The 23213-nt window shown below is 45.3% G+C and overlaps 3 protein-coding genes and 1 non-coding gene across 8 annotated transcripts in view; 1 reads left to right on the top strand and 3 right to left on the bottom strand.

Moving 5' to 3' along the window:
- Positions 1-5286, bottom strand: part of LOC117969081 (period circadian protein homolog 1-like) — a 23141-nt gene extending 17855 nt beyond the window's left edge. For 2 of the 4 annotated variants that reach the window (XM_059014528.1, XM_059014526.1), the window contains exons 1-2: positions 5093-5286; positions 1-171 (exon numbers count right to left, since the gene is read on the bottom strand). The exon at positions 1-171 is cut by the window's left edge and continues 623 nt beyond it. The gene's annotated coding sequence lies outside the window, so the exon portion shown is untranslated. Of the gene's footprint in view, positions 172-1611; positions 3333-5092 lie in introns of those variants that run through there. The other 2 variants (XM_059014527.1, XM_059014529.1) reach the window with 2 other exon arrangements.
- Positions 5287-6394: 1108 nt separating this feature from the next.
- LOC131721165 (aurora kinase B-like) lies at positions 6395-10304 on the top strand. Of its 2 annotated transcripts, none has more exons than XM_059014469.1 (9): positions 6395-6561; positions 7201-7268; positions 7601-7685; positions 7971-8004; positions 8334-8525; positions 8754-8892; positions 9034-9182; positions 9463-9637; positions 9832-10304. In XM_059014469.1, the coding sequence occupies exons 2-9, from the start codon at positions 7221-7223 to the stop codon at positions 10000-10002; spliced, it is 993 nt and encodes a 330-aa protein (XP_058870452.1). In that variant the 5' UTR covers positions 6395-6561; positions 7201-7220; the 3' UTR covers positions 10003-10304. The 2 variants fall into 2 exon arrangements, with proteins under 2 accessions (XP_058870452.1, XP_058870453.1); XM_059014470.1 differs by having other exon boundaries at positions 6396-6561; positions 7216-7268.
- Positions 10305-11366: 1062 nt separating this feature from the next.
- LOC117969080 (vesicle-associated membrane protein 2) lies at positions 11367-22003 on the bottom strand. Its single transcript, XM_059014471.1, has 5 exons — positions 21662-22003; positions 16553-16658; positions 16011-16169; positions 15087-15138; positions 11367-13690 (listed from the first exon to the last, which is right to left on the bottom strand). Coding segments are annotated over exons 1-5 (336 nt in total). The 5' UTR covers positions 21664-22003; the 3' UTR covers positions 11367-13673.
- Positions 22004-22483: 480 nt separating this feature from the next.
- Positions 22484-22565, bottom strand: trnal-aag (transfer RNA leucine (anticodon AAG)). The gene has a single exon. It is a non-coding gene; the product is annotated as a tRNA-Leu (tRNA).
- Positions 22566-23213: the final 648 nt, after the last annotated feature.

Below are 23213 nucleotides of genomic sequence, written 5' to 3' on the forward strand. Positions count from 1 at the left end.
CAGAAACCAGCCATCGGAAAATCACAAGTCTGTCTGTTTTCCTTTCTGGTTTTGTGGTGGCGGCTGGATTTCTCTCTCTCTCTCTCTCTCTCTCTCTCCCGCGAGGAGTGGAGCAGATTTGGTCCTTCTGTCCGGGTTTTTAAAAATCTTCGTTGCTGTTCGTCTCGCAGCCTGCAGGAAAACAACAGACGGAGAGAAAGGAGGAGTGAGAGGAGGAGGAGAGGAGCGGAGGGAGGGGACCGTCACCCTGCATCAACCAGAGAAACCTAAAAACAAAAAACCCGAACTCGTAAACCCTCTCTGCACACCGACCGCTCTGTAACATTACTGAACAGCTAAATACTCCAACTCCGGTCCGGGAGAGCGACCCGTCTCCAGGTTTTCGTTTCAACCGAGCTCCAGTGACAGGCTTAATCAATCCAGATTAACATGATGTAAGGATACCTGCAAAACCTGCAGGATTGGGGGATCTCCAGGACCGGAGTTGGGGTCTCCTGCTCTAGTATGATTGCTCTGCGGCCGAAAGCCTTGCACCCCCCTCCCCCTCTCCCTCTCCCTCTCCCCCCATGCGAGGGCGGCCTGGCACACACACACAGGGAGAGTGTGTAATGAGTGTAATCAGGTCTCTGACACACAGACACACATGGGGGGGTGTGATGTAATGATTACAATCCGATCCCAGTCACACACAAACACGCAAACGCTGTAACGAGCTCAATTAAGTCTCACACACACACACACACACACACACACTCTAATGAACCCAGTGAGGCCTCGGCCATGCTGAGACACACACACACACACACACACGCACACACACACACGCACACACACACACACACACACGCACACACACACAGCAGGGGTCTCTGCAGACACACACAACACCTCTAGAGTCTGTCTGCTTCATCCAAGATTCACACAGAGCTCTGCAGAGCGTCCGTCAGCCTGTCTGTCTGTCTGTCTGTCTGTCTGTAACCATCACAGCTCTGTCTGTCTGTCTGTCTGTAATCATCACAGCTCTCTGTCTGTCTGTCTGTCTGTAACCATCACAGCTCTGTCCGTCTGTCTGTCTGTCAGTAATCATCACAGCTCTCACACGCACCCCCCCCCACCAGCGCTGTGCATTTCCAGAGCCTGCTGTAGGATCTTTATAACTGCTGTGAGGACCCTGCTACTAACACTGAGGAGATGGCAATCCATTCACTGACTGACGTCTCCACTACAAGTCCTTCTATACCTGTAATATAATATACTAGGATGCTCTAGTGAGACACTAAATAACCTTACAGCTGTGAAGTCACGGAGAACGTACAAGGCTAATATATATATATATATATATATATATATATATATATATATATATATATATATAATATAAAACCACGTACTGTTCTTACATGTATGCATGCACGCAAGCGCAGTATTTAAACACATTAAACATGCATTATGCACACAAAATAATTCAATGGGAACTCCAGTAAACCAGATTTTGATTTGATTTCATTTGCTGTTCAAAACTGCTCTGTAGTTAATAAAACAACAAGTCTTTTTTTTTTTTTTTTTTTTTGCAACGTCGTTATCTGCTGTCTTTATTTTTAATTCTCTTACCTGGTCGTCCTTCATCGGTACTCTAATTATTCATCGCGTTTCGTTTGTTCATTCAACAGGTTTCGACTCAAGCCCGGATCGGCTGTGTTTCGATCCCGAGAGTCCCAGCCCCGCTGACCGCTCCAGATTACATAACGATTCAAAACAAAACAAAAAAAAACGTGCAAGCGCCGCCTCTGATTGGTCAGAGCGACCCCCGCAGGGTGCGACTCTGTGAAAAAAACACGCAGAAAAGCACGTGGACTTGCCAGGCAGTCCATGCCCCCCCTGCTCGCCGCTGATTGGCCGGCCCAGGCAGCCAATGGGAGAGGTAAACCGAAGAGACTCGTGTTCGATCGGGTTAACTCGGAGACTGGAGACGAACGGGCGATCTAACGCAATTACTGCGTATCAATATCATTATTATTTGAATTTATATTGTATTTAATTCATTTAAAAAAACAAAAACAAAACAGGGATATAACTGTAATAACACAGCCAGCCGGTGACTAGATTACAGATTCAATTACAGAGCTGCGTATTAATTCATTACACTCCAACGACAAACGTGTTGTTTACACGGTATATTATAATTAAATCACTCTATAATATTGTGCTACAGCGAAGACATATTGACCTAAAATGTATCTAATTAAATAAACACTGCCGGCGCTCTGTTTTTTTTTTTTCAAAGAAATATGAATTAAGATAAACTGGTCACGCCGCGTTACCTTTGTCTAACGATGCTAATATTGACAAAAGATTAGAACTCGGGTCATTACCGGCGACCCAGCTGTCAGGATGCAGGCTTGAGCCGGTGAGCCGGGTGTTGTGAAAAACACGGGGTGCCATTTTTAGAAATAAACATTATATATATATATATTAAAATGTTTAGTTCTAAAAATGGCAAGATATTTAATGATTTAATGTGTATTCAAGCAGAAATCGCACCCCCACCCAGGGCTTCTGTCCGCTCAGCGGTTTTCAGTTGACCTTTCTGGGGCTATGTACTCTCAGAACTTCAGTCTAAAAAAAGAATTGGTTCATTCCTTAGATCTGGGATCAAAACCTTTAACCACTGAGATACTCAAACCCACTGCCTTCCACACTGCAGTCCAGCGCTCTAACCACTGAGCTCCTCAAACCCGCTGCCTTCCACACTGCAGCCCAGCGCTCTAACCACTGAGCTCCTCAAACCCGCTGCCTTCCACACTGCAGCCCAGCGCCCTAACCACTGAGTCAAAGAGAACAAAAGTAGACATCCTTTATGTTTTATTAATATACTTCTATCCAGTATCACTGCCTCCTCTAGTGGCTATGTGTCAGAACTGCAGCCGCTGTGCCAAAACGAGTTATCAACACTGTGCTCTAGTCTAGCTGCTGTAGTTAGCAATCCTCAAACACTGTGTACAACCACCAGAGCTGGTCTACAGAACTACAATGTATCTCAGAGTTTACCCAGACCTCTCTGTGGTTTACAATGCTTCCCTATGCTTTACCAGACCTATCTGTGCTTTACAATGCTCCCCTATGCTTTACCAGACCTCTCTGTGGTTTACAATGCTTCCCTATGCTTTACCAGACCTCTCTGTGCTTTACAATGCTTCCCTATGCTTTACCAGACCTCTCTGTGCTTTACAGTGCTTCCCTATGCTTTACCAGACCTCTCTGTGCTTTACAATGCTTCCCTATGCTTTACCAGACCTCTCTGTGCTTTACAATGCTTCCCTATGCTTTACCAGACCTCTCTGTGCTTTACAATGCTTCCCTATGCTTTACCAGACCTCTCTGTGCTTTACAATGCTTCCCTATGCTTTACCAGACCTCTCTGTGCTTTACAATGCTTCCCTATGCTTTACCAGACCTCTCTGTGCTTTACAATGCTTCCCTATGCTTTACCAGACCTCTCTGTGCTTTACAATGCTTCCCTATGCTTTACCAGACCTCTCTGTGCTTTACAATGCTTCCCTATGCTTTACCAGACCTCTCTGGGCTTTACAATGCTTCCCTATGCTTTACCAGACCTCTCTGGGCTTTACAATGCTTCCCTATGCTTTACCAGACCTCTCTGGGCTTTACAATGCTTCCCTATGCTTTACCAGACCTCTCTGTGCTTTACAATGCTTCCCTATGCTTTACCAGACCTCTCTGTGCTTTACAATGCTTCCCTATGCTTTACCAGACCTCTCTGTGCTTTACAATGCTTCCCTATGCTTTACCAGACCTCTCTGTGCTTTACAATGCTTCCCTATGCTTTACCAGACCTCTCTGTGCTTTACAATGCTTCCCTATGCTTTACCAGACCTCTCTGTGCTTTACAATGCTTCCCTATGCTTTACCAGACCTCTCTGTGCTTTACAATGCTTCCCTATGCTTTACCACACCTCTCTGTGCTTTACAATGCTTCCCTATGCTTTACCACACCTCTCTGTGCTTTACAATGCTTCCCTATGCTTTACCAGACCTCTCTGTGCTTTACAATGCTTCCCTATGCTTTACCACACCTCTCTGTGCTTTACAATGCTTCCCTATGCTTTACCACACCTCTCTGTGCTTTACAATGCTTCCCTATGCTTTACCAGACCTCTCTGTGCTTTACAATGCTTCCCTATGCTTTACCAGACCTTCTTATACATGCAATGGATTTGAAATGTCTCCTCTCCTCTCCCCTAAGTCGCTGGGAAGGGTTCACGATGGTTTCTAAGTACTCGGTTTAGTCGGTTTAATAACCCGACGCGTCTAACCTACGCATGTTAGATTATAAACTGCATCATCCCTAATGCAGCGAGGTGAGGTAAGCCGGGACCGTAATAACTACACAGCGACGACAGGGATAAACTGCTGCTTAAAAAACAAGACTGCTGAACGTACTTTCTGAATCGACATCTTCCGGCAGTGAATTCAACCCACCCACAAATACAAACCATGCTCACTTTCTGTCTTATTTTTATTTGCAATGAGGTGGTGCACGAAACCAGTAATAATAATAATAATAATAATAATAATAATAATAATAATAATAACACAATGACATTCCCGTGCTAGATATCCGCAGTCTGGTGATCGCTACAGCACAGCACAGCACGGTCACGAGTCAAGACTACTAAACTAATGAGACAGACTGAATTTCAATGCCGGTGTATTGTATTTACAAACATGCATACCAAATACAACAATATCTAGGATACATTTGAAACAGCAGAATCGATAATACCCCCCCCCCCCCCCCCCTCCCTCTAAAACACTGAGACACACATACATACACACACGCACACACACACACACACACAGAGACACAGACACACATAAACACACACACGCACATACACATAAATACACACACACACACACACACACACACACACAGAGACACAGACACACACACTCACACAGACACAGACACACAGACACACAAGCAAATGACATTATTATTGCAATATTCTTAACAGCAGAAACACCGAAATAGACAACCGAAAACAAATACAGATCACTCTCGGCTTACCAGAACGTGTTTTTAAACCAGGCGAGGCAGGTGGATCTAATAAAAACGTCTCTCGTCGCTGGTCGGAGGCTCGCTTGTCAGCACTGTGTTTATTTTAAGCACTGAGCTGCCCCGCTGCTCCGATCTCCTCAGCCTCCTTCACAGTGTTTTGCATCGCGCTGGACTTCCCTTCCCCAGGACAAGCTACACGCACGGCAGCATGTGTCTGCAACCCCCGCCCCGCCGCGCCCATTGGCTGAGACCCGTCCCTGGCCACGCCCGGGCCCCGCCCCGCTGCTCTCCTATTGGCCGGCGAGGCACCCGATGTGCGCACGGGGCTGTGTGGTCACGTTGCCGCCTGCCTGCTCCAATTACCGTAATTATCAGAGGACAGCGCGGCTCAGGAGAAAGGGATTACCGTATTTATCAGAGATCAACGCGGCTGCTGGTTACTATTGCTGCGCTGTTGCTTTACCAAGGGGGGGGGGCGAGCACGCACTGGAATAGCCTGGACTCGAACCGGCGACGGGGCTCCCCGCTAAATACTTGCTTTGAAAGCAGCGGCGCGCCGTGTAATTGGCGTGTGTCGCTGTGCCTGTTTCGGGGGGGCGCCTGTTTTAGTGTCATTACGGTACCGCTCTACACCGCAATGCACGATTCAACGTGAATCTCCCGAAATCGGCCCGCTGACGTCAGCCCCCCCTCCCACCCCCCCAGCCCACCCACGGGAGGCACGCGGCGAGTGGTGTGGTCTCGGAGCTCGAGTGGCGGAGCAGGCGCAGAGGGAAGGATGTTGACCGATCTGTTATTTTCCAAAGATCTGCGCCTGACCTCGTTTTCACAAAACCGGCATCCCAGGCAGGAGAGAATGAATACAGTTTGCAAATACTGAGCCGTATGCAATAAATACATACATAAAATAATAATAATAATAATAATAATAATAATAATAATAATACAAAACAACTTTCCTGTTCCAGGAATTGAATGCATTAAAACACAAAATGCTATCCCTGCAAAATATTACTATTATTATTAGTACTAGTGCATTGTATTTGTATCTGGTATATGGCACTATTATCCTTAATTAATACTCATACTGTACAAAAATAATATTTAAGGTTAACTTAAGGTACAGGTGTCGTGTTATTTTGTGATACCGTCCAGCGATCAAAACGTGTCGATGTTTCTAATATTTTGACCCTTTATTATAATGAAATAACTGGTATGGAGAGAGGGGAGGGAGAAGAGAGGGGGGAGTGTTCTGATTGGCGGGTTCGAGAAAGACTGGCACGCTGGCGTCTAATCAGCTCGCGTCTACTGTTTACCTTTAAACCAACCGCTGGCTAGCAAGGGCGGAAAGCCTCCAATCAGAAGAGAGGGAAGGTTTTTTAAATTTCTTGGCGGTTGCGCGGCAGAGACGGAGAGAGACTCGGGCGGCGGGTTGAGATCCGGAGAGACGCGCCGCTGAATCAGGAGTGAAAATCAGGGTAAGAAAACAAACCGACCGCTTTTCAAGCGAAACCAGCTTTCATCCAAAATAATACACGCGGATCCTGTCTTTCGTTGCGAGTTTAGAGTGTTTTTATACACGAGTGTATTTGAGTTATTTTGTAGTTGTGTTGTCAGTTTAAATATACGTTTGGGTTTCTATCAAAATGGTTGCGTTGCGTTTGATAATCGACATGTCACTTAACTGCAGCTGCTAAAGGCTTCAGACTTCACACGCGTTTGAACTGAACAGCATCATGTGTTTGTAACCCTAAACAAATACAACTCGACTAATAAAAACAATGTTTTTTGGTCAAGTTTCACAAAACGGCACCTAGGTTGTTTTTACCTGTCATTTTTTAAAAAAAATAAATACATATTTTAAGTTGGAACGATAAAGTTTATTAGAAATCCACTCGGAAAGTTTCTATACGATTAAAGGATGAATGTATTAATTTATTATTTGTTCATGGAAGTGGATTGCGCAGTCAAGTATGTATGAACCTGTGCTTTTGAAAATGAAGCAGTAAGACCTGCGATTTAAAAGCCCATCTAGTTGTTTCACAGAAAGACGAATGCGTTTTATTCTGCAGGATGATAAACTAATAAGTGAAAATATGCTTTCCTGCTCTCATCAGAGCTCTCTCTTTCAGGATCCATGTCTTCCAAAGAGAATGTACACCCAGATAAAACCTCGACGCCGAAGGTAAGCCCCCTGCTGCCCAGCTTCCCCCCCCTCTCTGCTGCCCAGCTTCCCCCCCCTCTCTGCTGCCCAGCTCCCCCCCCCCCCCCTGCTGCCCAGCTCCCCCCCCCTCTCTGCTGCCCAGCTTTCCCCCCCCCCCCTCTCTGCTGCCCAACCCAGGGGGGGTCAGCCCTGATCCTGAAGAGCCCCAATCCTGCAAGTTTTCTGGGTCTCTTTTAAATCATCAATGGCTCAAAACATGTGGCTCTCCAGGACCAGGGCGGGGACCCCTCCCCAGGACTCGGGTTCCCTTGTGTCTTCATGTCCACTGTAACGCTCTCTCTCTTGTGTTCCAGTTTTTGACCCCTCTCGGGATCGCCGGGCCCCAGCGGGTCCCGAAGAGCAGTTCTGAAGCGGGTGTCCGGACCGTGGCAGTGTCGGGTCAGTCCTGCAGGGGGTTCGCTCTGTGCTTCTGGCGCTGGATCAGATCTCCTTCAGCGCCAGTTATTTGGGGTTTCTGAATTCCAGGACGGTGTTCAGTGTGTCACCCTGTCTGTGCTCTACCACGCTTCACTGACTGTGTTTATACTGAAGTGAGCCACACACACACTTGCTATAGGAGCCCTAGATATTACATTCATACATTTCATGTTTCCATGTATGTAAAATTTAAAGGTTGTGAATTTCTCACAAACGTTCACTATAACATCTTGTGTCTCCTTGCAGGTCCTGGGAGAGTCACGGCTGAACCCCCTGCCCAGTAAGAGCCATTTATTCACAGTTGGAGCTCAGATCAGTGTTTGGGCTCGTTCCTTCATCAGCGTTAGTTTTCGAATAGTTTCAGTAAACGCTTGTCTGCTTGACCCTGTCTCTTGTAGCAGTGTCTTGTTGGGGAGGGTGTTGACCCTGTCTCTTGTAGCAGTGTCTTGTTGGGTGGTGTTGACCCTGTCTCTTGTAGCAGTGTCTTGTTGGGGGGTGTTGACTCTGTCTCTTGTAGCAGTGTCTTGTTGGGGAGGGTGTTGACCCTGTCTCTTGTAGCAGTGTCTTGTTGGGCGGTGTTGACCCTGTCTCTCCCCCCTGTTTCTGCAGGGAGCCGTTCTCTCTCAAGGATTTCGATATCGGCCGGCCGCTGGGGAAGGGGAAGTTCGGTAACGTGTACCTGGCCCGGGATCGGGACACTAACTTCATCCTGGCCCTGAAGGTCATGTTCAAGTCCCAGATCGAGAAGGAGGGAGTGGAGCACCAGCTTCGCAGAGAGGTGGAGATCCAGTCCCGTCTCCGGTGAGTGTCCGGGGGGGGGGGTCAGACTCTGGGAACCTTTCCATCCCTAGTTTTTTCTTTTTTTCTCATTTACTTTTGGTTCTGCGTGAGTTGGATGCGCAGGTGTGCTGCTCTGTGTTAATCTGACTCTCTCTCCCTCTCTCTCTCTCTCTTTCTCTCTCTCTCTCTCGCTCGCTCGCTCCCCCCTCTCTCTCTCTCTCCTCCCCCCCCTCTCTCTCTCTCTCTCAGGCACCCCAATATCCTGCGCTTCTATAACTACTTCCACGACCGCAAGCGTGTGTTTCTGATGCTGGAGTACGCGCCGCGGGGGGAGCTGTACAAGGAGCTGCAGCGCTGCCAGCGCTTTGACGAGCAACGCAGCGCAACGGTGAGGAGAGGAGAGGGGAGAGGGGAGAGGAGAGGGGGTACAGGCACTGCCAGCGCTTCGACGAGCAATGCAGCGCCACGGTGAGGAGAGGAGAGGGGCTACAGGATGGGTTTGAGTTGTGTGTGTTTGTGTTCTCTGCAGTATATAGAGGAGGTGTCGGACGCCCTGCAGTACTGCCACGAGCAGAAAGTGATCCATCGAGACATCAAGCCAGAGAACCTGCTCCTGGGCTTCAGGGGGGAGCTCAAGATAGCAGACTTCGGCTGGTCCGTTCACGCGCCCTCCATGAGGTGAGAGGGGACGGGACCCCCTACTAGGGGAGGAACCCTGTGTGTGAGGGGTGGGGATGATGGGACCCCCTGCTGGGGAGGGACCCTGTGTGTGGGGGGTGGGGATGATGGAGGGACTCTGTCTCTGTTAGTGCAGGCAACCAGACAGGATTTTTCGTGTTTGAATATTAGTTTAGCTGTTGTTTTTTTTAATCCATGGTGACTCTGAACATATAATGATATCTTCAATGATGAATGGCCTGCTACCCTTTGTGAACCTCCTCCTCTCCCCCTCCTCCAGGCGCAAGACGATGTGCGGGACTCTGGACTACCTCCCCCCTGAGATGATTGAAGGGAAGACCTACAGTGAGAACGCAGACCTGTGGTGTGTGGGGGTGCTCTGCTACGAGTTCCTGGTGGGGACCCCCCCCTTTGAGACCGCCAGCCACAGCCAGACCTACACCCGGATCACCAAGGTCAGTACCGGGGTACCCCTCAACCAACCACCGAGCCTCGCAGCCAGTGCATTGCAGTGTGTGTGTGTGTGTGTGTGTGTGTGTGTGTCTGCATTGCCATTTGAAGATGGTTTGGCCAGGGTAGAGTTAGCAAGTTTCTGTAAGCAGCGAGAGGCATCGCAGTGTACAGCCCTCTCCTCTCCTCTCCTCTCCAGGTGGACATGCAGTTCCCCAGCATCGTCTCCCCCAGCGCGCGGGACCTCATCTCCAGCCTCCTCAGGCACTGCCCCCCCATGCGGCTACCCCTGAAGAAAGTGCTGGAGCACCCCTGGGTGAAAACCAACTCCCGCAGGGTGCTGCCCCCAGTGTACCAGCCCAAGAGCTGAACCCAGGCCAGCCACACGCGTGTTACAACCACCCCCACACGCGCCAACTGCTGCTGCCGCTTGGGAGTAGGTGTGCCTTGGTCACAGCACACCTGGACTCAAAGGACTGGGAGAACTGGTGTAGCTGGTTCGCACGTCTGCCTTCTATAATGTGGTTCTCATAGACTGTTCTGTATTGTCTCTCCTCTTGTGATCTGGTTTGAGGGACAGTGAGGTTGACAGGAAAAGGGATTTGTTCTGTTGTCTGTCATCTCGTTGTAAATATTTTCTGTGCAAGTTTAATAAAGGTTGTGTTTCCGTTCTGTCGCGTCTCCCTGGTGTGTTGGAGGAGGCGTTCTTCTGCTGTGTTTCAATCCGAATCTCGCACTGTGACCCTGTGCTGCCCTGGAACACCTGCAAGCCCCCTTGGATAAAGCAGGCGTCTGCCAGATCAATAATCAATGGGAGAGATCAAGAAAGCGCTGGGCTGCAGTGTGGAAGGCAGCGGGTTTGAGGAGCACCGTGGTTAGGGCGCTGGGCTGCAGTGTGGAAGGCAGTGGGTTTGAGGAGCTCAGTGGTTACAGCGCTGGACTGCAGTGTGGAAGGCAGTGATTTTGAGGAGCTCAGTGGTTAGATAAAGAAAGTGCTGGGCTGCAGGATTTTCAGATTCAGGAGGAAAGCGTTACTTTTACACTGCAACACACAAGCTGATTACAATATACCCGTTTGGTTTTTTTTATTGGTTTTTTTAAACTGCTTACTTATATTTAAATACACACAGTTTTATTATTATTATTATACAAATACATTTTCTACTTTGACTAGAATTACAGGAGTCAATAGAACCATAGATCCATCACACCACACTTACAAATTGTAATGTATTTTCTGTTGTCGAGGTTTCACTAAGAGACGGAACACCCCTGCCCCCCCCCCACAAAAAAAAAGCTGTAACATTACCCGGAATCCCCTGCCTGTTACCTCCAACTACAAAGAGGATTATGGGTAATGTTTGCACCCCCCCCCAAATCTCAACAAATATTAAACTAAGGATACAGAACGCATGTATTTCAAATCGCAGTCAAAGCAAGCAACCCTGTTGAAGTCTACGGGCCCCATTTCCCTCCTTGTTTGGGGTGCAAAGACTTCTGGGAAGGCTTAAAGACTATCGCCTGTCGATTTAATCCCCCCCTTAAAAAAACAAACCTTTAAATCCTTTATTTGTCCAGCCTAGGTCAACCCAAGTAAAGACCCTATGGCCTCACTGTCCCCTGAGATAGCAAGGACCCATAAGCACGTCTCCTAGGCCTGTCTCCCCCCCCAAACTTTAATCAAACCCCCCCATCACAACATAACAGGTTTATGTGTGTGTGTTTTTATTAACCAAGTGTCGAAACATCACGGACACACGCGATTTTGATTCTGTTTTGATTTCTTCTCCTGAAACTGATTTGTGCTATTCCTAATATTACTCTGTTTATTCTATTTCGGCGTTTCAGATGCGTTGTTCGGATTTGAGTGCCTCCGGTCTGAATTTGTAATAATAGGACACGCTGAGTTTTATGAATTTGGTCCTTCTTGCGTTGAGATTAAACACAAATTCACCACAACCTAGTATCTTTGTAGAAATGCCCACAGCTTTTCAGAAAAAAACAAACGATGAACTGAGCTCGGGTTTTGATGGTATGTTTATGTAGGCATGTAATATTAAATCACTATTTGAAGATGCAGGAACTACAGCAGCCGTTTTAAAACCGCGTCCGCAAAATGCCTCGTCACGCCGGGACTCCAACTACCAGAATGCACTGCGCTGTAGTTTCTTCTAGTTTTGAGTGCCAGAATTCTAGTCACTTTTTAGCTCTGGCAGGGGCTGAAATTTAGTGAAATACAACTTGTCCCAATAAACATAAATTATATTACATTCGATAAACACGTCACTGATCACAAATTCAAATTTCAACTGTAGCCATGCATACACCCCTAGCTAGAACCGCTATATACTCTTTAGGCAAATTGTTTTTATTTTGGGCCATATATATATTATTTTTATTAAACTCTAACATGATAAACTGCTTAAGAAAATAACGTTTCTTTTTTTTAATCCTGGATAATCCCTCCAATTAACCATGAGAAAAAAAAAAGAAAGTCTACAATTCTACAGCAGTCTAACATACCACACAACGCGTTAACACACACTAATCAAATCTACAGACGCGATTCCATCAGCAAACGTTTTTATTTTCTCCTCCCTCAGAACGCAGGGGGAGGGGACAGAACGCAGCTTCTCCTTCTCTATTGGCTGCTGTCAGGAGAGACAGGCAAAACATCCACGACCCTTATTGCACAGAACATCGCTGTGACCGCAGCTTAACGTCTGTGCTAATTCTGCTGCACCAGCAACACTGCAGCTAGTAGTAATAAGAAGAAGAAGATGATGATTTGGTCCCTCGTTTCCCAGAGCATCGTATTTTTTCTCAAAAGCCGTGGAGCGGAATGTATATTGAATATTTATTTAATTCTACGTCGTTTATTTTCTATAAATATATAGCCCATATATGTATTTCAGTGCTACACTATTTGTAAATGTGTGTATCGTTAGTAGTCGTGGGAGTAGACAGAACTAAGTCCTTTAAGGGTTAATTACTTTTTATTTGATACAGCTTTGATATTTATAATTTTAATTATTAGCACGGACATCATCTGCCTGTCTGTCTTGTTTGTTTAATCTCGGTATACATTTATATTCATATGTATAGATATGTTGAAAGTATACACACCGCTTTCAAGGAATGTTACAGAATTATACAAACCACAAAAAAATAGAACATTTAAAAAACACTGGTCCTCTGCTACCTAAAAATACAAAAAACAGACAGAGAGAGAGATAAATATTTGCTACTTGCATGGTGTACCTCCTTGTGCTCCGTCCTTCGGACGAGACGTGAAACTGAGATCCTATTGTAAGTGAAGTATGCATCATCAACAACTGCTATTGCTGCTGCAGAGTCACTTCCAATAGGAGCTCGTTTGTTTTACGTCTCATCCGAAGGACAGAGCACAAGTGAGTTGCTCAGGGAGTCAGTGGCTGAGCCGGGATTTGAACCTCCTGGTATCAAGCCCCTTTCTTTAACCACCTGACCTATATAACAGTGCCCTGTTATTTGGCTCTCAATGGCAGCTCTTCATCCCATGCTCCAGACTGTGCATGTATGAATTCAGGCAGTTTTGTTAGTGCCACGGCATCTTCCAGGAACGTCTGTAAGTCGAGCGGTTCGATTGATTAGCAACAAGGGTAAGTAAAAAATAAATCAATCCTAACATCGCTACTATAAAAATGTACCCCAGTTTCTGCAAACATGTATTTCTCTTTTACAATAGACAGATAGAGATAGGCAGTTATTGATATGGAAATAAATACACACCATTAAAACATTCTAAACAATTCTCTACAAAGGACAAAAATATATATATTATATCATTGTAATAATAATTATAATAATAATAATAATAATAAATAACCTGGCTATTTACAGGACAGACACACACGCACGCACGCAAGCACACGCTCACAGACACACACACGCTGTCTAGAAGGAGCTGGAAGATTTGCCTCGCAGTGTCAGTGGGACGCTGGTCCTGTAGCCCTCCTTGCCGAATTCTCAACCAGTTTGCCGTTGGGGATGGCGCCACCTTTAGGTGCTGAAGTACACTGCGAGAGAGGACGAGAGAGACAAACGTAATTAGAAAAAAAAAATACAAACCAATGCAGGGATGGAAATAAGACTCCCGTTGCACAGCAGTGTGATCCATTCCAGGTTTTACTACCAGCTTGATCAGCCCCAGTGTCTAGGTAACAAGCTCAGGTGTGTCGTCTTATTAAACTCACAGCAAAACCAGGAATGGATCGAACTGCTGTGCAACGGGAGTCTTATTTCCATCCCTGCTGTGTGTTTGTGTGTCTCTCAGTGTATCACTTTGCAGGGATGTCACTAAGACCCCCCCTGTTCCATAGCAATTTCACCCATTCCAGGTTTTACTACTATGAGCTTGATTAGCCCCAGTGTACAGGTTAGATAACAGCTTGTATTGCAAAACACCCATAGATCACATTCTCTATAGAGCACACTGCACACAACCCAGATCACTCTCTAGAGCACACTGCACACACTCCAGATCACTCTCTAGAGCACACTGCACACACTCCAGATCACACTCTCTGTAGAGCACACTGCACACACCCCAGATCACTCTCTAGAGCACACTGCACACACCCCAGATCACACTCTCTATAGAGCACACTGCACACAACCCAGATCACTCTCTATAGAGCACACTGCACACACCCCAGATCACTCTCTAGAGCACACTGCACACACCCCAGATCACATTCTCTATAGAGCACACTGCACACACCCCAGATCACACTCTCTATAGAGCACACTGCACACACCCCAGATCACACTCTCTGTAGAGCACACTGCACACACCCCAGATCACATTCTAGAGCACACTGCACACACCCCAGATCACACTCTATAGAGCACACTGCACACACCCCAGATCACTCTCTCTATAGAGCACACTGCACACACCCCAGATCACTCTCTCTATAGAGCACACTGCACACACTCCAGATCACATTCTCTATAGAGCACACTGCACACACCCCAGATCACATTCTCTATAGAGCACACTGCACACACCCCAGATCACATTCACTACAGAGCACACTGCACACACCCCAGATCACACTCTCTATAGAGCACACTGCACACACCCCAGATCACATTCTCTCTAGAGCACACTGCACGCACCCCAGATCACATTCTCTACAGAGCACACTGCACACACCCCAGATCACATTCACTACAGAGCACACTGCACACACCCCAGATCACACTCTCTATAGAGCACACTGCACACACCCCAGATCACACTCTCTACAGAGCACACTGCACACACCCCAGATCACTCTCTATAGAGCACACTGCACACACCCCAGATCACATTCTCTATAGAGCACACTGCACACACCCCAGATCACATTCTCTACAGAGCACACTGCACACACCCCAGATCACACTCTATAGAGCAAACACACTTACCAATTATAATGATGAGAACGATTGCACATATCACTCCCAGGATAATCATCATCTGAAAGAGAGAGAGAGATCGTTTAGCATTGGGAATACTGCAGCCCAGCACGACTCAAACCCACTGCCTTCCACACTGCAGCCCAGAGCCCTAACCACTGAGCTACTCAAACCCGCTGCCTTCCACACTGCAGCCCAGCGCTCTAAACACTGATCTACTCAAACCCACTGCCTTCCACACTGCAGCCCAGCGCTCTAACCACTGAGCTCCTCAAACCCGCTGCCTTCCACACTGCAGCCCAGCACTCTAACCACTGAGCTACTCAAACCCGCTCACTTCCACACTGCAGCCCAGCACTCTAACCACTGAGCTCCTCAAACCCACTGCCTTCCACACTGCAGCCCAGCGCTCTAACCACTGAGCTCCTCAAACCCGCTGCCTTCCACACTGCAGCCCAGCGCCCTAACCACTGAGCTACTCAAACCCGCTGCCTTCCACACTGCAGCCCAGCGCTCTAACCACTGAGCTACTCAAACCCGCTCCCTTCCACACTGCAGCCCAGCGCTCTAACCACTGAGCTCCTCAAACCCGCTGCCTTCCACACTGCAGCCCAGCGCTCTAACCACTGAGCTCCTCAAACCCGCTGCCTTCCACACTGCAGCCCAGCGCTCTAACCACTGAGCTCCTCAAACCCGCTGCCTTCCACACTGCAGCCCAGCGCTCTAACCACTGAGCTCCTCAAACCCGCTGCCTTCCACACTGCAGCCCAGCATGATTATATATATTTTTATTTCAAGAACCCTGCCCCCTACACTACAATATCTGGAACAGTAAACGCAGTAAATTAGTGCACAGCTGAGGCGTGACCTCAGACAGGTTTGCAGAGAGCGGAGTGCTGTGAGCCCCCCCTCCTCGCCCGCCCCCTCACTCACCTTCATGTTCTTCCACCAGTACTTGTTCTTGAGTTTGGCGGCACTGGTTTCAAACTGGGAGGCTCCGGCCTGCAGGGCGTCTGCCCGGTCGTCCAGCTCGGACAGCTTCTGGTCCCTCTCCAGGACCTTGTCCACATTGACCCGCATGATGTCCACCACCTGAGGACAGACAAGGGGACAGGGACAGGTTACAGCACGCAGAAAATACAGCAGCCTCCCTCCTTCTCAAAGTTCACTGCTCTGTACAGTGTAGTGTTGTATTGCTGGTCAGTGTGTAGTGTTTGGGGTCAGTGTTATATTGCTGGTCAGTGTGTAGTGTTTGGGGTCAGTGTTGTATTGCTGGTCAGTGTGTAGTGTTTGGGGTCAGTGTTGTATTGCTGGTCAGTGTGTAGTGTTTGGGGTCAGTGTTGTATTGCTGGTCAGTGTGTAGTGTTTGGGGTCAGTGTTGTATTGCTGGTCAGTGTGTAGTGTTTGGGGTCAGTGTTGTATTGCTGGTCAGTGTGTAGTGTTTGGGGTCAGTGTTGTATTGCTGGTGAACTCACCTCATCGACCTGTGCTTGGGTCTGCTGTAGTCTGCGGTTGCTGGTCAGATTTGGGGGCGGGGTGGGTCCCGCGGGGGCTCCCCCCTCTCCTGCTGCTGGGGCGGACCTGACACCCCCCCACAAAAAAAAAAAAAAAAAAACATTAGTCACCCTTCTGCCACCAAGAGGCAGAGAGGAGCTTAAAATACATTTTGAAGTAGAATTCAAGAAACGAACTCTGCTTCAAAACTTTTTGGTGTTTAAATAAATAAATAGTGACCATGTTGTTAAAACCCATCGCATAACAGAATTGAATAACGACCGTATCAAAGATTCAAACCAATGCATGAATGCGGTCTGAACAACACCCATTCTACCATGCACCAGAGTTATTTTACCACAGAGAGATTTTTGTTAGTCTGCTTGACTGAGTTTTGGGGCGCTGATGAAAGCTCTATCCAGAACGTCTGGCAAGCGAAGGGTTAAGTGCGCGGGTTGGTGAGCGAGCAGCCAGTCAGTCAACGAGGGATTAGTGGATTAAAAGCTCACTCGCTCTTCTCTCCTCCCCCTCTCTCCAGCTGTCTCTTTTACAATGGAACCTCCCCTCCCTTTCTCTCTCTCTTCTGTATCCATTTCTATATCCCTTCTTTTCTAGATCTAATATTTGCTATGTTTTTAAATAAACACACACACACACTGACAAGCAAAGTACAACACAACAGCAGCTAATCTGTAGTAGACGACGCGATGGGTTACTGAAGACACAGAAACTTCTAATGGAAACGTTAGTCATTGAATTTACACTGAAGACACTGAGAAAGACTTCTAGTGGAAACGTTAGCCATTGAATTTACACTGAAGACGCTGAGAAAGACTTCTAGTGGAAACGTTAGCCATTGAATTTACACTGAAGACGCTGAGAAAGACTTCTAGTGGAAACGTTAGCCATTGAATTTACACTGAAGACACTGAGAAAGACTTCTAGTGGAAACGTTAGGCATTGAATTTACACTGAAGACACTGAGAAAGACTTCCAGTGGAAACGTTAGTCATTGAATTTACACTGAAGATGCTGAGAAAGACTTCTAGTGGAAACGTTAGCCATTGAATTTACACTGAAGACACTGAGAAAGACTTCTAGTGGAAACGTTAGTCATTGAATTCACACTGAAGACCCTGAGAGAGACTTCTAGTGGAAACGTTAGTCACTGAATTCACACTGAAGACCCTGAGAGAGACTTCTAGTGGAAACGTTAGTCATTGAATTTACACTGAAGACACTGAGAAAGACTTCTAGTGGAAACGTTAGTCATTGAATTCACACTGAAGACCCTGAGAGAGACTTCTAGTGGAAACGTTAGTCATTGAATTTACACTGAAGACACTGAGAGAGACTTCTAGTGGAAACGTTAGTCATTGAATTTACACTGAAGACACTGAGAAAGACTTCTAGTGGAAACGTTAGTCATTGAATTCACACTGAAGACCCTGAGAGAGACTTCTAGTGGAAACGTTAGTCATTGAATTTACACTGAAGACACTGAGAAAGACTTCTAGCTGTTTAGTTTAATCCATTCCTGTTTCTCTAGGAGTTTAATAATCAGACACACCTGAGCTTGTTGCCTAGACACACTGGGGCTATTCAAGCTGGTAGTAAAACCTGGACTGGGTAAAACTGCTATGAAATAGGAGTCTTATTTCCGTCTTAGAACTTACATTTTTTCATCTATGTGGATCTCCCTGTGGCTCACAGCCTGGTTTTGATGCTGTTGGTTTGTTTACCCTGTGCTGTATCCCTATCTTTCTCTCTCTCTCCCTGTCTCTTTGACTCACAGTCTGGTTTTGATGCTGTTGGTTTGTTTACCCAGCAGTTTAAACAAAGCTGGAGACAAAACAATGAGAGAGGAAGAGAAAAGGAGTGAGGGAGAGAGATATTCCACCTGGCCAATAGCGGAAAGAGGAGGGGGGTGTTTCAATAACACTGATGAAGGCACTAGAGCCCAAACGCTGGTCTGCTTGACTCAGTTTAGTTTCAGTAACACTGATGAAGGCACTGGAGCCCAAACGCTGGTCTGCTTGACTCAGTTTAGTTTCAATAACACTGATGAAGGCACTAGAGCCCAAACGCTGGTCTGCTTGACTCAGTTTAGTTTCAATAACACTGATGAAGGCACTGGAGCCCAAACGCTGGTCTGCTTGATTCAGTTTAGTTTCAATAACACTGATGAAGGCACTAGAGCCCAAACGCTGGTCTGCTTGACTCAGTTTAGTTTCAATAACACTGATGAAGGCACTGGAGCCCAAACGCTGGTCTGCTTGACTCAGTTTAGTTTCAATAACACTGATGAAGGCACTGGAGCCCAAACGCTGGTCTGCTTGACTCGGTCTCTTCTAGTTTCAGTAACACTGATGAAGGCACTAGAGCCCAAACGCTGGTCTGCTTGACTCAGTTTAGTTTCAGTAACACTGATGAAGGCACTGGAGCCCAAACGCTGGTCTGCTTGACTCAGTTTAGTTTCAATAACACTGATGAAGGCACTGGAGCCCAAACGCTGGTCTGCTTGATTCAGTTTAGTTTCAATAACACTGATGAAGGCACTAGAGCCCAAACGCTGGTCTGCTTGACTCAGTTTAGTTTCAATAACGCTGATGAAGGCACTAGAGCCCAAACGCTGGTCTGCTTGACTCAGTTTAGTTTCAATAACGCTGATGAAGGCACTGGAGCCCAAACGCTGGTCTGCTTGACTCAGTTTAGTTTCAATAACACTGATGAAGGCACTGGAGCCCAAACGCTGGTCTGCTTGACTCAGTTTAGTTTCAATAACACTGATGAAGGCACTGGAGCCCAAACGCTGGTCTGCTTGACTCGGTCTCTTCTAGTTTCAGTAACACTGATGAAGGCACTAGAGCCCAAACGCTGGTCTGCTCGACTCAGTTTTATAGTTTCAATAACACTGGTGAAGGCGCCTGCAATTACGGGGTCTGACCAGGCGGTGGAGCCAAAAGCGCGTACGAAGGTCACCTTCCTCCCAGAGACGAATTCAAGAAAACCAAATCAATTTTCCCGCAAATAAAACAGAATTCAGCCCAGCTCCGTTACCATGGCTAACATCACGCTCTCTAATTTATACCAAAAAAACACGTCAGCCGGCATAACTATTGCTGCTGAAACAGGGGATATGTCTTGTTAGTTTTTTAAAAACGGTTCCCTGTCATTAATAATGTGTGTTAGTTTTTTATTTTTTTTTCCACAGTAACCGCTTGCAGCTTCACATTATCTCTGAGCCGGTTTCACACCGGTCTATTTATAGAAAGTAAAACCGCGCATCCATTAAACACACAGCGTTAACCAATTAACATCTCCGCCAAGAAATGTAATACATGCGAATCAGGATACTGGGTAGTGTTTTACAGGACTGGAACAAAGACAATTGAAAGGACGGCGTTGTGTTTGAGTGACTCGGTGTTTCTTATTTATTTAAAATAAAATATTTATTTTCGCTTCCCCCCCCCCCCCAAAAAAAAAACAGGAGCCACCCGTGTCGGTAGTAAAATACACAATGTGAAGCGCTAGTTGTCTAAAACATAACTCCATAAATCCCTTCAAAATATATAAAACTAATTTTATAACTAATTAGTACCAATGCCACTGAGTGGTTCTAGATACACAAAAACTAATAACGATATAATAATAATAATAATAATAATAATAATAATAATAATAATAATAATAGATATGATGATTAGTGTTGTCATCGATATTATTTGGTACAGTGTCAACACAATTGTGGTCACGTCACGCCCCATTTCAATGGAGTTTACACAATGGTCATAGAAATATACATATTAAAAATAATATATACACACTTTACATTTTAGTAATAATAAAAGCCAACACCAATCTTGTTTTTTTTTTGACAGAAACGCATATTAGATGTTGTTGTCCCTTGTTATAGTTTAATAGTAAATGACATCTCTTTCTTCGGTGAAGACGTTAAAGATGAATCTCGCGGTTCAGACTCCTAACCGTCGCCCCCGTGCAGGGCGCCTCGTTCTAGAACGGTCATTTTAAAATTTAACGGCTAACTGCCGCCTCCTCGCGCCATCCCATTACAAAGAGATAGGAGAATGCGATTGAAATTACACTGAGGTGTGCTGCTCTCCTGTGAATTATATTATTACACGAAACTTTATTACATCAAATAATATTGTATTCTCTTATGAGAATAATAATAATAATAATAACAAAACCTGCAATGGATCCTTGACCATTCAGCTCACGACTGTTTTATAAATAATAAATAATGACTCTGTTTTAACCGTTTTACAATTTGACAATAAAACAAAATACACTCGCCCACATTTGCTATTACAAAAGATATATTAGCCCAGCAATACCCCTTTAGCTATATTATTTACAGTCCACAGAAAAACAAAGATATCTACAGATATATAAATATAGATATCATTGTATATTATTCGCTTCAGTTAATACTGACGAATATACATCGGCAGCGCCCCGCCTGCTTCTCCTGTGAAATAAAACGATGCTCCCTCCAGGTTCAATTTTTGAAACGTTTTTCAAATTAAAACTGTTTTTGTGTTTTTTTAAACAACCAAAACGTATCAAACAACAATACCAAACGACAAAACACAGCAACACTAAATAAGATTAATAAAAGCGTAATTACGAGCAAGAGATCTGAAATGACCATCGATTATATTATGTGTGTGTCTCACCCCTATATGTGATCACGCCGAGTATATTATTTCTCATTTTGACAGCTGCATTAAACGCCCAGTCTTTCTCGTCTCAGTTTCTACCAGTCTAAGCTAAAGCCACCATCTATTCTTGCATGAGTTACAATTATTAACAACTAACAGTTCAGAAGTGTCCTTTTATACACATAGAAATATGAACAATAAAAACATACGCTCTTAAATAAATAATATTACATGTACAGCAAAGTGTGCTACTGAAATATATTTGTTTATGTATGTATGCTATATTTTTTATAACAAATACAAATGAACGGTAGCCTACGGGGTCAATTTATTATGTATCTGTTTTAATGGGTATTTTTTTTTTTTTTTTAAATGGCATTATTAAATATTAATTTGATTACTTACATTATTTATTCGATTTATTTGACCTGTTGTGTGTTCGTTTTCCGTGCGCGGGTTTCAAAGGCAGTGGTTTCGCTGGTTAATAACGCTAATTAATTAATTAAGTAATAATAATAGCAATGATATCGCTTCTCCCTTGCTGTGCTTGTATGGAAATGGATCCGCGTTGAACTCTTCGCTGCTCGCACCGGTAATATTAATGCAATATATAATATGGCGGCCGCTGCTGCTGCTCGCTCCGAGCTTGGCGTGTCTCTCCTCTCTGAACGAAGACGGCTCGCTGACGTCACCCGTCATCCGGGAACCCACGCGGGGGGTGGAACGCTCCGGGGCTGCGTCACGTGTTGTTTTGCTTGCAGGACGGACAAGGGGATGATTATAAAGGCACAAGACACTTATAATATATATATTTTTTTTTTTTAAAGAAAAGAAACGTCAGGAATGAATAAGAAAAAAAAAGAGGCAAGGTGGCGACCTGTCAGTCTGTCTGCCTGACAACAAACCAGCGGTACTGACAAAACCGGGGTTACAAAAACTGACACACACAATGTACTGTGTGTGTGTGTATATGTATGTGTATATATATATATATATATATATATATATATATATATATATATATATATATATATAAGCTCAAAGAGCCAGCTGCCCAACGTTTCGATATGTTGTACATATCTTTCTCATATATATATATGTGTGTGTGTGTATTATAGACAAATATGACATGTATTCGGTAGTACAGTATTACAACTTTATTAACTATCATTTGAATTTTTAAACACACACACAAAAAAAAAAAATCTAAAAAAATAAAATATTTCTTGGCAGCGGTGGGATTCGAACCCACGCCTCCGAAGAGACTGGAGCCTTAATCCAGCGCCTTAGACCGCTCGGCCACGCTACCGTGCTGCCCGGATCCAACCGGAACTAGTGGTTTCCGGTCAAAAGCAAATCGGTGCGTCTCGCTGTGCATCTCCATTTATACATAAATATATAAAAACACAAAACAGTCCACACTAAACATGAAGATCAGATCATGTGCGGTGCGCGTCGTATGCATGGATTGTGACCCATGCGTGGGTAGCGTTTGAATCTGACCAGGGGCTGTGTGGTTTATATTTGACCGGAACAACAGTCCTTATTTGGGTATGTCCGGTTTTTTTTATTTCTGTCTCTCTCTCTCACACACACACACAGGGTCAATGTCATTTTAACAGTCCTTACATGCTTAGGATAATAAGATATCGTAAATAGGTCACAGTGCAACATTACACGCCTGGAAATTTAAAAAACAAAATAAAATAGTAATAAAACAAAATAGTACAAATTTATATAGATAAATATATAGATAGAGAGAGAGATAAATAGATATAGAGAGAGCCAGAGAGATATATAGATATATATATATATATATCTCTCTCTCTCTCTAGCGAGACAGATATAGCTATATATAGACAGAGAGATAGATAATTTGTGTGCTTGCAAACCGTGCAGTGCTGGTGAAATCAACTCCTATCAGTTCAATAATGTGTTAAAATTAACACCAATTTTA

This window comes from Acipenser ruthenus, chromosome 48, assembly GCF_902713425.1.
Source record: "Acipenser ruthenus chromosome 48, fAciRut3.2 maternal haplotype, whole genome shotgun sequence".
Classification (NCBI taxonomy): domain Eukaryota; kingdom Metazoa; phylum Chordata; class Actinopteri; order Acipenseriformes; family Acipenseridae; genus Acipenser; species Acipenser ruthenus.